Below are 14,214 nucleotides of genomic sequence, written 5' to 3'. Positions count from 1 at the left end.
TAAAAAAAAAAAATACATTTATAGCCATGGAGAGAGGTTGTAGATATAAATCAAATCGTAATAGAGATATAAACAATAGAGACATAAACATTGTTCACAAACCATCAGAGAAATATTCTTTTATGGACCTCTTGTATTTGGTAAGTTCGCAACTGAAAATATCAACCTAGGATAATACGCTATTGTAATTATTGTATAGTCTGTTCAGGCAAGAATTCTGCTTAGACTTCGTTTTGCTTTGATCAACCCTGAACAGGACACAAAAGCGTGTTGAACACGCAGCTACATTGAATGGAATCTTGTTTAGCAACTCTGGGCATTGAATATTATATATTTATATTATTACTGTGCCGTTCATAAACTTTATTCTATGGGGGAGTCTTTACAAAAATATTATATTATGATTAAACGCGACGTTCGGTATAATATACGTGTTCATAGATGGTGTTAATATAATTATTTTATTAAAATAAGCTTTTTGCAAGTTTTGCTTTATAATATTAAGATAATTTTTAGTTTGCTCCAGTACATACGCAATATGAATGAATAATATTTTTTGTCCGTATTAAAACTCAATTCCTTCAACAAAGGCATACAAATATAATATTGTAATGCCTTTCTTGGAAGAATTGAGTTTTTACACGAACAAAACTATTTTCAAAGCGATTTTCGAAGGATGTTTCAAGACATTTTTTTTCTAAATCCGGTCAAGAAAATTTAGAGGAAAAATTATTCCCCACATTATTTGAAATCCATGGGAAGAGGGAATGGCTAGGGATTTTTTCCCCATAATTAATTAATTTTGTCAACGTTTTTTAAGATTTTCATGCTTTTTCCCTAAAAAATATTTTATATTAAAAAGGAGCAAAATTATCTGCAAGAACGAGCCAAGAAGCTTAACCATTTTTTGGAGCTGACGGCCCCAATTTAGAGCTAAATCTAGCTCTAAAGGAGCTGAGTTGGCAACACTGGTGACCGGTAACAAATACCATATAATCAGGGTTGCCAATGCATATATTCTTATATTCCCACAATAGACGTTCAAATTCCCCACAAATTCCTTTACCTCCAAAATGACTCAAATTCTAGAGAAATTATATTTGTATTATCTAGACATTTTCGAGTTTTCTCTGTAGTTTAGGGTTTAAGAATAAATTTTTGTGTGAAAATTATTTGTGAAAAAAAAAAGAAAATAAAGTACATTCTCACAATTATTGTAAATATTATTTTTTAATATGGTTAGATATCAACAAATGCCCATAATTACCATATTTTTACCATAAAAAGGTTCTCCCCTGCAAAATACCCAATTCTTGAAAAATCTTTGGGGAAAAATCCCGCAATTTGTGGAATTCCCGACGAATATTAATACGCCCAACTCTAGTAAAATATTGGTAGTATTCAACTCTCAACAATTTTGGGGGCGATGTTTGCATTTTTTAATTTGTATTTTGATTAAAAAAAATAAAATAGAAAAATGTCTAACAAAGTAAGATTAGCAGGTGTGTGCAGTTTACGGATGTAATAATTACAAAAAACACTGGTTTTCAGCCATAATGCTGGCAAGTAAAATATAAGGAGTTCGTAAAATCCTAGCTAATAAATTGTTCTTGATTACATTAAAAAAATGAAATCTACAAATAACAAATAACAAACTACAAGTAACAAAATAACCCATCAAAGATAAAGAGTTGATGTCCGCTTTAATATGTTTTATGTATGATCAAAAAAGCAAAAAGATACGTAGGTTACCTATTATTTTATTTCTATTTCTAAAACTAAATTTTTATTAAAGATTTTTTTAATTTAATCAACGAAAAAATGGTTATTTCATTGTTCGCCCTTTTTTAATATGATTTTGTTCACACCATAAGCATTTTATTTACCGTGGCCAACCATTCACAAAATTTTCTTTTACTACCTACCCCGATTTCTCATCGTTTGTCGGTACCTACCGCAGGAAATCAGCTGTCATTTTGCGGCCTCAAATATTAAAGAAAAAAAACTGACGGTACTCCTGAACTGAAAATTTGTACCAGCTGTCTCTGAAATATGTCTAATTTTAGAGTTTATGTTTGCGTTAAATACATTTAACAAATAATATAATCATGTCGGAGGTGCTTCGCGCGGTCAAGCATTATCAGAACGACATCGAAAGATGTGGCCACGACGAAAACAGGGTAAAATGTTTTTTACAAATGCATTGCAGCTTTTTATATTTACGTGAAATTTTCATGTGGCATTTGCCATTTCTTCTGACCTCTATCCTGAATAAAGATACGATCGTGTCATCCGGCTAAATGCGTGAAAAATAACGGGAGGTTTTCGCCTAGTTTCGCGTGAATCATCTTCGGTCAAGCATTTTCCTAGGTAGTTGACATTTTGTAGATAGCACTGCGATGTGAGTGGTTTATTTATGACGGCGACGAATCATATTATGCCGACCGACAATCGTAATAGTATTCCAGAATATATCAACGGACACAAGTCGGATCGGGACCACATTTATACAAAAATTAAACTAATGCAAACAAAATAATTCCATAATGTTGTCAACTTGTCATAGGTAGGTACCTACCTCATGATAGGAAGACATTATTTCTGATCAACAAAGTGTTCAGACCAGAACACACTATTTTATACATTATCTTTACAGATTTAGATGGTATTCAATCAAATTCTAACAAATTATAATACATACTAAAATGTTCTGCCTAATCTCATTCTTGACGACACATCGAACCTAACCTTGGTTTGTGAGAAAATTGTTAAAAATGGTTTTGCTTCCGTTCCATAGCGCTACTATAATATGGCTAGTGAGTAATAGAGAATAGTAATTACTAATTACTCTACTCAAGTAAGTTAGTTAATTTTTCAGGCAATTCAAAACCCTATATTTACATTCGGATACCTTTACTTCATACTAAGCTGCCTCTTATATTAGAATGTAACCAATATTGGAACTGCGTACTCCAACCGTTTTTACTCCCAAATACTTTTGGAACCGGTTCCCGATGACGGGAAGGTTGATCAGTAATAGGATTGATAAAAAAATTATAAATTCATGCTATGAATATGTTACCTATCTACGTCAAACGAAAATGAAGAAAGCCGGGTGACGGGTAGTCGGGTTTCGGGTCGTGTATGATCTCGTACGGTGGTGCGCCAGAAAATCCCGCTCCAAGATTGGGTTTTTACAACCCGCTCACGACGCAAGTGGGTCATAAGCGACCCGGGTCTATATAAACGATAGATTGACCCAGCTCTAGGTATTAGGTTGCGGTAGCCCGACCCCCCAAAGGTTAACAATGAAATTTTGGTTTCACTGACCAATTCAAAAATGGTTATTGTGTAGGGCAGGAAATGTTTGTCTAACAACACTTTATTTTCCTTCAAGTTTACATTGAATAAACGCCTGTATTTATCATTCTCCTTTTTTTACACTGCATTGGAACTCCCCTGTCTACTCTTTGTAAAAGCAGAAGAATTCAGTGGGTTAAGGTAAGGGAACGGCTGTAGGAAAGATGAATGCCAGGAGCCAGTTATAAGAATATAAAGTTATTAAAAGAAAGTTAATGCCTATATCAGTTGCAAACATTGAGGTATGTAACGGGAGTAAACATTATCATTCCAAAGAGCAACAACTAAGGGTTAATTGGCAACGTAGAAATCGGACGGGCTTCAATCGGTTACAAGCTCTCTCCGGGAACGGGTCTCCAAACATAACTGCAAAATGCCTACATGTACGGTGAGATACTGCACAGGTTATTATGGAAAAGATAGAAAAAGCAATGGTGTAACCTTTCATCGATAAGTAGGGTTTTACCATGCTCAATATTTCCGTCACTTAACTGTGCACCTGGAGCACTTGAAGTCAGCGCGCCAGTAACTTCAAGTGCGGCGGCCAGTCACTCTGTTTTTTGAGTTCATTCGCGGTCGGAATGAGTTAAGTGACAACGACAGTCGCCTCGCCTCCCTTGCTACTTGTCGCGTGGGAATGTAGATTCTATTTGTATACCTCAACGGTTGCAAACGGGCTTCTGCTTGTTTTGTAGAAAACCACTTCAAATTGACCGCCTCAGTGGCAGAGCGATAGAAGATTTAATTCCGACCTCAGAGTTTGTTGTATCTATGCACCACATATAAATAAATTACATCAATTTATATGGATTGTTTCTTATCCACTCGAGTGATTTTTAGCATATTATAGCAAATTTGCAAAAAAAAGATCGCTTGCCAAATTAATAGAACCTAAAAATATGGGATAGACGCCAAAATCTATGAATGATGAATTCATTGGCTTTAAACCGCACTAAGCAGTTCATATGTTCCATAGTAATATTTTGAGGAATTATATTAATAAAATTATATGGTAAATGTATATATTTATATTTATACATAATTAACCCATAAGCTGCTAAGCACAAACTATTTCTTAATAAAGGCAATAATAGGCATAAATAATCCTTGCCTCCAGCTCTGCTTGCCATACCTATATGCATTTATTTTCATAGAAAATGTATGACTATCAAAAATATAATACTGCGTGCATTGTTTACTTCCATGGTTAAACACCACCATTTAATGTCACCGAACTTGCTGTAAATTGCTTTAGCTATGTTTAGTAAATGTATCTGAATAGCCAGGTACTTTTCAACTTAGCCTTCTTCTACATCTTTATGCGGTCCCCTGATGCAGGAGCTATTTGCTCGTACCCATTGCAATTTAAATATTTGATTAAGTGTGGAAGTTTTCTCAAAATAATGTAATTGATTTGTTCCACTGTGACTTGTGCGTTTTAACAATGAAGATAATTAAATTTAATAAAACATCTGTTAAGACGCTCAATACCTTGACAATTGTGTGCGCATTTAAACATCATAATAGATTCCCGAATGAAAAATTGGTTAATGAAATGCGCTGTCACACTTATTTAATTCATATTCATATTTTAAATGAAAACAGAACGCAACTTAGACATGTTTTTCTATGCCCAAAACTAAATACGTCTTTTGCACAACATCATTATACTTACCAGGGAAGAACTTTTTTCAATCGTCTACCAGAAGAAATCAGAAGCATTAATGATAAAACCCTAATACTACTCTCTGTCAAGAAACACTTTAAAAATATTCTGAAAAAAAAAACTACTGTCACTTAATTAATCTCACAAATATCCTTAGTTTTCCATAACTTCATTTATTTTTTAAAAATTTATAATATTAATATATTATCCTTCACTACTATCAAAAAAAAAATACTACAGCAAACATACATTTATGTACAATGAATTATTTAAGTACTAACTAACAACAACATTTATGTACACTCCCCTTCCATACACAAGCAAATGCTTTCAATGGAAGTGTAGTAAAAAGACCCAAGATGTAAAATGAATTATGTACCATGTAAACATATTATTAAAAATAAAAAATAATTACAAAAAAAATATTTTGATTACAATATAATCTTCTTGTTGAATTTCAAATTTCATTCCTATGTAATATTTTATCTTCTTACCACACTTCGTCCGGGAAAGGTAGTTCTACCCGTTCGGTCGATTGATGCTTAAGGCCGGGAAGGGTAGTTCTATCTTTTGCCTCAGTTCTATCTTTTGCGCCGGCCTCATTTCAATGGCAGAAAAGATGGAATTAGTCAATTTTTTACATGAATATTATATACCAATCTCTTTGTAAAGCTCCCAACCATATCCACAAAATTATCGAATTGTCTTTTTTAAAATTTATTTTTGTGTCTTTCGTTTACATCGGTATTTCAACAAAAGGATAGTATATTATTTGTTAGTGTAAAAATTCAATTCCTGGAATGAGGGTTTTTATGACCGTGAAACCCGATTTAAATCTCTCTCCGTTCCGCACCCACTCAACTCCTATGTGCAAGCGAGCGAGAGATGTTGGGAGTATTTAAAGAAAGCAGGTATGGGCAAATACCGATAGGCGGACCGTAATAAACATATTACAACGTTAATTGAGTTGCATTTCAAATAATATTCGATTTTCGTTTAGTACTTTTATAGCTTGGGTACGCTGAGTTACTATGTAGAAATTTTTATCAAAACATTTTAATTATTTTCGATGATATAGCGATTTAAAACAAGTTAAAGAAATTTTCACGGAACCTTTATTTTCGCCCGGACTCAGCATAGTGCCAGCGCAAAAAATACCCGGCCGAAATGTGTTAATATTAATTATGAAGGTCGCCTGCGCAAAATCAATATTTGGTTTACTTTCATAAATCCATCAAAATTAGAGAGCTTGCATGCTGAGTAGTATTAATAATTCTAAATATGACAATTGATTAAAATATGGTGCCTGTCTTTCTGCCTAATCCAAATTTCCCCTAGCACTTGACATTTATCATTCAATAATACTAACTCCTCATTGATGTACTCCAGGTGCTCCACTGCATCGAGCGCCTGCTGAAGCTGCCCGTGACGGTACAGCACCTACAGGACACGGGCGTGGGGCGCACGGTGAATGCGTTACGCAAGGCCGACGGAGAAGTGGCTGCCGCTGCCCGCTCCCTGGTCGCCAAGTGGAAGCTCATGGTGGCCGAGGAAGAACGCGAGGAGGAGGACGAGGCTCTTCCTAACAATAACGGTGAGAATCTAACTACATAACTACCATCACGCCGTCTCATATATACTTCTTATTCTATTATTCAGCTGTACATTACCCAACTCAAGTATTTGATTTACTTGATTGTGCCTACCTTTAATTTCTACATCTTATATTACACTATTCTTTTCATCCAATCTACATCCCCAAACCATCTAAGCGCTCATTTCTTAATCTTAACCATTACGCTTATTCCAACGGATATCCACCATATCCGGGATCTCATTTCTACAGCAGTCAGTCTGCTTCAATCATTCCTCTGCCAGTTCCATGCCTCAATAAAAATAATAAACAGGACAAAATTTGAGCAAGCTGAACCACTAATTACGGGAAAGGAACAAAGTAAAGCGGCGTTCCGCGTCGATGCGGTTGGTTCGTTCCTTTTTTATAATTCGTGGTCCGGCTCGCTCAAATTTTGTCCTGTTTATACGCAACCTTAAATAGTAGGACTACCTCTTACAAATGAGTTTGGACTGCCACAGGCATTTTTGATCCCTTTATTATTTAACATGTATGTTGAAGATTTTTTAAACAAAAACTTGGCGGGATCGCACGCTGCACAGAGTGTTAGGAGAGTTTATGACAGGCAAAATACATATACAGTGGTACCTCGACATACGAGTTTAATTCGTTCCGCAACCTTGCTCGTATCTTGAATTACTCGTATATCGATGCAGATTTCCCCATTCAAAACAATTAGACTACCATTAATCCGTTCCAACCCCCAAAATGTCACCCTAGTTATTTTTGTTACGTGGTTTTGAATAATAAAAACGTATTTATAAATGACAAATATTTATTGTACAAAAACAAAAAAGAGAATGTAAATAAATAAATTAGATATCGTTACTGGTCTTAGCCTTTTTCGCTACATTTTTCTCGCTTTCACCTGTAGGCCGTTTAGAAAAAAACATGTCCAAGGAGGTTTGTTTCTTCCTCCCTCTAAGAATGTTCCGGAAATGAGTTGAAGACTTGCTGAGAGATATATTCATTGGCTTTTATTAGATCGGAGAACGTTTTAATGTAATCCTCAACCGAACTCGTATCTCGAATTTCGCTCGTAACTCAAAGCAAAAAATCACTTGCTCGCCGGCTCGTATCTCGAAAAACTCGTATGTTGGGGCATTCGTATGTCGAGGCACCACTGTAAATTGTAATTTAACAAACGACTGAGAAGACGGCCGAATGGTGCGTAAACATAAACAATAATAGACGACTGTGAACTCTGTCCCACATTCCTAAAATCTCCTTTATCTCACTTGTAGAAATAACCTTCTCCTCCTCTGACTCCTCGAAACCAATTTCTTGCATAACATCCGTATGCTGCTGTGACTGTAACTCTTGTATCTCCTCAGTCGTCAGTTCCTGGGTGTGCTCCTCGACGAGTTCGTTCACGTCTCTCTCTTCCACCTCTAGACCCATGGATTTCCCCAGAGACACAATCTCCGAAAACCGAACTCGTATCTCGAATTTCGCTCGTAACTCAAAGCAAAAAATCACTCGCTCGCCGGCTCGTATCTCGAAAAACTCGTATGTTGGGGCACTCGTATGTCGAGGTACCACTGTATTGTGATTGTTGATTAGTTATTTAAAAATTCCAACTTCAGACTTGATTTACTTGAAAATCAAAAAATGTTGTTCCACAAAATGGACTCTAAATCTGATACACCGCTTGTACCAATAGTTTCCGGACATTATAGGAATATTGACAGTATCATATATAATATGTATTTTTATTTCCAAGTCTGCGTTATTCATAGTAAGATCACATTCTTTGTGAAGGGATTAACAAATTTGTGTCTATGCTGTTGGAACTTCCTTGTGTCAATCTTTCAACTTTCTTCTTCTTTCAGGTGGCTATGGATACAATCGAGACCATTCTCCGGAACGAGTGCCCGATTCAGTAGATCAAGAAGAGGAGGATGATGATGATGATACACACGTGCAACCCATTGAGGTCCCTGATTCTCCCAAATACGAACGCCACAAAGACAGGAAAAGAGGTGCAGAAGAAAAGCACGTCAGACATAAGGAGAAAAGTTTTGAACCCAACCAGGAGAGGGAGAGTGATAGAAAGAGGAAAAATGAAGAGGTTTGTGTAGTTTTTACTGTTTAATGTGAACTACATTATTGCCACAACTGTTTGTTTGCATAATGTGGAAAACATGTTTTCTTATTGACTTTACTTCTAGCACTAATCATTTTTAACACTTTCAGACCTGAATTAAATCTGGCGGTGGTTGAACATATTTAGTTGAGTTATAGTAGAGTTTTATGAAAATTTTTGTTGTTTTTTTTCAATGGTTTCGAAGTCTTTGCTAATTTCATTTGAAAGAATATTAGGTCTCAGCTGACGTGTTTCACATAAAATGATAAATGTACACTGTGTACAAAAAATTATATTATACATTGAAAAAATACATTCAAAAGTTACATTTTTGAAATATGGGGAAAAATAATTTGGTCGACATTGAAAACAAAAATCACAATTCAAAATGTAAAAATCTATGCTGCCTAAACTAGTAGCTAAAATCCATATAAAGCCAGCTCCAGGTAGGGAGGAAAAAATTCTTAAATCTGTGTATTTTCAAACATACACGTGGTCCGAAAGGGTTAAATTAAGCCACAAACGTTTGAGTTTTACTGTTATTGAAGATGGTAATAACAGTTATGAATGTATTTACTAAATGTGAATATCAGCATTATGCTGCCTGCTTATCTTTAAACAAACCACAATACTTTTATTACCTCTAAATATGTATCTCTACATTTGTGACTTCAGCGAAAAATTCCCTACTAACTTTTGTTTTAGATTTTATATGGTTCACTTTGCTGATTTTTACGGCTTTTAAATATGTAGATATTATAAAGAACTTTAGTACACGATAAGTTAATTCTTCAATAGTTCAGGAAATTCACTTTGTCATTTAAATTTAAATAAAATATTTAACTTTGGATGCAATAATAACTTTTACCCTTTACGTTTATCCTGACAAAGAAACCATTTGTTTTGAAACATGTAGATTATTTTGATTAAATGGTGTTGTATACAAAATTATTTATTTTATTTAAACGTAATTAGTTATTTATTGTCCTACCTTCCTGATCTGATTAAGTAAAGGATTATTGCATACCAAATAGTCTCATTTTTTTTGGTTTTTAAAAAAAGCAGGGTCTTATAGAACTCGGTTTGTGTCGATTTCTTACCGACCCATGGGACGACAGCCTTTGTAATTACATTGATGATGTGTATTTATTGTTATAGTGTTTAATTCTTAGAACTCATTCATTTTGTAAATTTATAAAAAAAAGTAAAAAAAAATTAATAATGTTATTAAGTTCTGCAAGTATCTGCATCATTGTGACAGTTGTTTCGGCATTCAAGGCTATTATCAAACTGTGGTTGTGCCTCATCGAGACGGACATTATTAAATTTGATTTTACTTTTCGAATAAGTATTTTCACAATTTATTAATTTCAAATACTTAGTGAATGGTATAAGAATCTGGTCAAATATACAATAATACAGTGGGTGGCCAAATTATTAGTTTCTCTAGAATTTTTTCTTATTATTTAAGAATTAACAGCTTTTAATGCACATATAATTTTATTTCTAATTTTATTTATATACTTGATAGAAAGATACCTATAGTATGTCAAAGAACTTTAAAATGAGGAGGAAAGCGATTCACTGCACCTCGAAATGATCGACAAATTCGTGACATTTGCCTGGAAAACGGGAGAAAATGTACTAAGGAGTCGTGCTAGTTAGGAGTGCGAAGGATGAAAATTATAAATAAAGCCAGAAATGACTACTTCTGCCAGAACAACCAGGCGTCGTCTTGTAGAAATAGAGTTACTGTAACTGACGCTAAGGGAGGTTCTACTAAATATTGAGAGATTTTTTCAAAATATTTTGTATTGTGGTTTTTCTCAAATATTTAAAATAAAATAATTTATTTTTAATTTACATGAGAAATACCTAACTTACTTAAAAAAACAAATAAAAGTTTTAAAATCCCTCTATTTAAAAATGTTATACAGCTTCAAACAGATAATAATGTAGTTTTCGCTCATTTAACTAATAATTTGGCTACCCACTGTAGTGTTTTTAATCATTCTATTACATTGGAAATCCACCACCATACATATTAACCAGTTTGCATATTATAATTCTGTTTACTTGAGAATTAATCAATGTATTTATTTCCAGAGACACAGTGAAATATCCAAGAGGCTGAAACAGGAGTTTATCGAAGATCAGGTTGTAATAAGGGGTTCATCTTCAGAAGATTCTAATTCTTCCAAGTCTTTCCATGGCTCCCCATCTCCCTCTTCCTCTCCTGACCGATCTCGGTCTTCTTCCGCCAGCTCGTCCGAAGAATCTAGTCCTGCAAAAAATTCAGTCAAACAAGAGAACAAATTTAAAATGTCCTCTCCCAAAACTCAACGGTCGTCTTCAAGCGAAAAGAACACCTCCGGGAATTCATCCAATGGAGATGAATCACCACAAAGTGACGATAGCGACAGAAGCCCACCTAAAATTATTCATAAGAAGTCAAACGAAAAATCCTCATCATCCAAATCATCTCACGATAAGTCAAAGCATTCTACAAGTAGATCCGACTTCACGGAACGGTTGGGTCATTCCTCTGATAAATCTCATCAGGATAAACACAAGAGTCGGCCCGAAGTACAACACAGTAGTGATAAAAAACATAGTCATAAACATTCTAGTGATAAGGATCGGCATTCTAGTAGTCAAGACAGACATTCTAGTAGTAAAGACAGACATTCTAGTAGTAAAGACAGACATTCTAGTAGCACGGACAAGCATTCTAGTAGCAAGGACAAGCATTCTAGTAGCAAGGAGAAACAGCTCCCTGAAAAGTCACAGCATTCTAGCAGCAAGAGTAAACGTCCTTCTGAAAGTGAACAAAATTCTGGCAAGAAAAGTAAACATTCTACAGAAAAAGTTGGGCATTCACGCAACGATAAACACTCTTCCAAAAAAGAATCTCGTTCTCGCAGCAATGATTCAAGTTCTATGGAAAAGGAGCCTCATCCTAGTAATTTCACCAAAACTCCCCCTGTTGTTAAAGAAGATACCAATGATGATAAATCAAGGCATTCTAGCATTACCAAAAAAACATCTAGCAGTAAGGATATTGGATACCATTCTAGTGATACGGAAAAGCATTCTATGGACAAAGGGAAAAGTTCTAACAAGAATAATAAACATTCTAGTAGTAGTGCTAAAAATTCTAGTGATAAACACCAACATTCAGATGACAGTGTGAAGCATAAGGATAAACATTCTAGTGATAGAATGAAACATTCGAGTGAGAAAGACAAGCACTCGAATGACATAATGAAACATTCTCCAGAAGAGTGGGTTAAACCATCGAGTGACAGGCTGAAGCAATCTACTGATGAGAGGGTGAAACATTCAAGTGAGAAGGACGTCTCTAGTGAGAGAGAGAAGCACAAAAAGCATTCTAAAGATAAAGAAAAGGAGAAACATTCGGGGGACCAAGAGAAACACTCACGCGACAGGGAGAAAAAATCTAGTGACAAACACAAGAGTTCTCACGGCAGCGATGTCAAGAAGAGCAGCAGCGGCAGTGGTAGCAGTTCCTCAAAGACTGCTAAAGAAATTAAGACTGAACTCGTTAAGAGAGTAGAACACAAACCCAAACCCAAAGAAATCTCAGCACCTCCTAACAAAATCGACAAGAGAATAGAAGAGCCAGAAGACAGAATGACCGAAAAGAAAAAGAAAAAGCTCCAAGAAGCTTTCATTGATGGAATTGACTGTGAATCGGGTAAGTTGGCTTTTTACTTTAGTTTTGTTATAGCCCAAATTTTGCACTTATGTTTATGAATCACAAAGGAAACGTGAAAAGAACATCTTAAGCTACGTCTCCAGCGACCGTTTCCACAATATTACTTCAAACATTACCACGAACATTGACTCAAACATTCGAAAAGGGGGCGTTCCATCCCGATTTTTTTCGAAAACCCAATGTTTGTGTTTTCCGTGGCCGATGGAAGACATAATCTGCGGATTCGAAACGAAGAAGGCAGGGGAGGGTATTATTTAATTTTTTGACAGCCACCGCGCAGTGCTGTCTGTCATGGAGCATAATTCGTATGAGTTTTTGAGGTTATGTGTAATAAATAATTTTTTTTTTTTTTTTTTTTTTTTTTTCTTTATTCATGAAATATTAATGTGTACAGTTTTTACATGCTTTTCGACTACCACACTAGACACACGCCCGTATTATGGTAGTCGAATGGATGATTGTTTCTCAATTAACTCACCTTTGAATAAGTATTTCAAAATGTTTTAGCTGTTGTTTCGAGATTTTCAAGTGGTACATCAGGCTTGTATATGAATCCCCAGAGAAATCTTAATGTGATATTGTATGCAAGAATTGAAAGAGGTAGGATTGGGCGCTAATTTGAGTAATCTGAAAGTATGTTGCCTGTTGTATGCTGATGATGCGGTGCTGATTGCTAATAGGATAGAAGATCTACAGTCTCTCGTGTCTAGGATGAACGAAGTATGTATGAAGAATGAGTTAATGATGAATGTAAGTAAGTCTAAAGTCATGGTGTTTGAAAGAGAGAGTATGAAAACAGTGTGCAATATAGTTGTGAATGAGGAATACTTGGAGCTGGTGGATGAGTTTGTATATTTAGGAAGTATGTTTACGAGAGATGGGAAGGTTGACAGAGATATTGAACGTAGTTGGCTCTAACAAAAAAATTGTCTAAAGTAGCGAAGCTTGCAGTCCACAATGGAGTCCTAGTACCTACCCTGATGTATGGAAGTGAGGCATGAAACTGGCAGAGAAAGGATAAAAGTAGATTAAATTCTGTAGAAATGAGATCCCTGAGGCGTATGTGTGGTAAAACCATGTATGATCGTGTGAGAAATGTGGAGATCCGCGAAGAGTGCAAGGCTGATGTAAGCGTAATGAGTACGATCAAGAAAGGGACGCTTAGATGGTTTGGGCATGTAGAGCGAATGAGCGAAGAAAGGAGTTTAAGGAGAATATATGATGCAAATGTGAATGGTAGCAGAAGTCGGGGAAGAGGAAGACATGCCACGACCAAGTGAATCAGAGTCGGGCCATGTCGAGAGTCAGAATAATAGAAGAGTGTGTATGAGACGATGTATGAATGTGAATGAGGCAAGGAGTGTGCCAATACCGAGTTGTTTGGCGGTCCGTCCTCTCTGCCTACCCCTGCGGAAAAAAACCTCGTTATGGTTATTTAGGTCAGTAGATATTTATCGATGTCAGGGGACGTTATTTAAAAGCATAATCATTTTTTCGAGCGGCATTACCAATGGTACATTAGTTCTGTATCTCGACACAACAGTCCCGTGCCTGCGAACTCTTGTGAAGTTGTCGGGAACATAAAACTCTAGTTCTTGTATAATATCAGGAATGACCATTCAGAAGATTATGTGCTGATATCAGCAAAGCAGTTTTCCTTTTATCTGCGAGGCTATTTATACCCAGCAGAGGTGTGCAAAATGGGTACCCAAAACCATTTGAAATGCAAA

At 35.6% G+C, this 14,214-nt stretch overlaps 1 protein-coding gene across 2 annotated transcripts in view; it reads left to right on the top strand.

Annotated features, from left to right (window-relative positions):
- Nucleotides 1-2,017: 2,017 nt before the first annotated feature.
- EloA (transcription elongation factor elongin A) overlaps nt 2,018-14,214 on the top strand; it is a 44,926-nt gene continuing 32,729 nt past the window's right edge. The window contains exons 1-4 of one of the 2 annotated variants that reach the window (XM_089639615.1): nt 2,018-2,180; nt 6,416-6,620; nt 8,492-8,730; nt 10,852-12,463. In XM_089639615.1, coding sequence (XP_089495741.1) covers nt 2,109-2,180; nt 6,416-6,620; nt 8,492-8,730; nt 10,852-12,463 — 2,128 coding nt within the window. In that variant the 5' untranslated portion in view covers nt 2,018-2,108. Of the gene's footprint in view, nt 2,181-2,326; nt 2,371-6,415; nt 6,621-8,491; nt 8,731-10,851; nt 12,464-14,214 lie in introns of those variants that run through there. The other variant, XM_089639617.1, reaches the window with a different exon arrangement.

This window comes from Hesperophylax consimilis, chromosome 14 (genome assembly GCF_061612785.1).
Source record: "Hesperophylax consimilis isolate HC1 chromosome 14, BYU_Hcon_1.0, whole genome shotgun sequence".
In the NCBI taxonomy this organism is placed as follows: domain Eukaryota; kingdom Metazoa; phylum Arthropoda; class Insecta; order Trichoptera; family Limnephilidae; genus Hesperophylax; species Hesperophylax consimilis.
The sequence above is the reverse complement of the archived record's forward strand: the minus strand, read 5'-3'. Positions and strand labels throughout refer to the sequence as shown.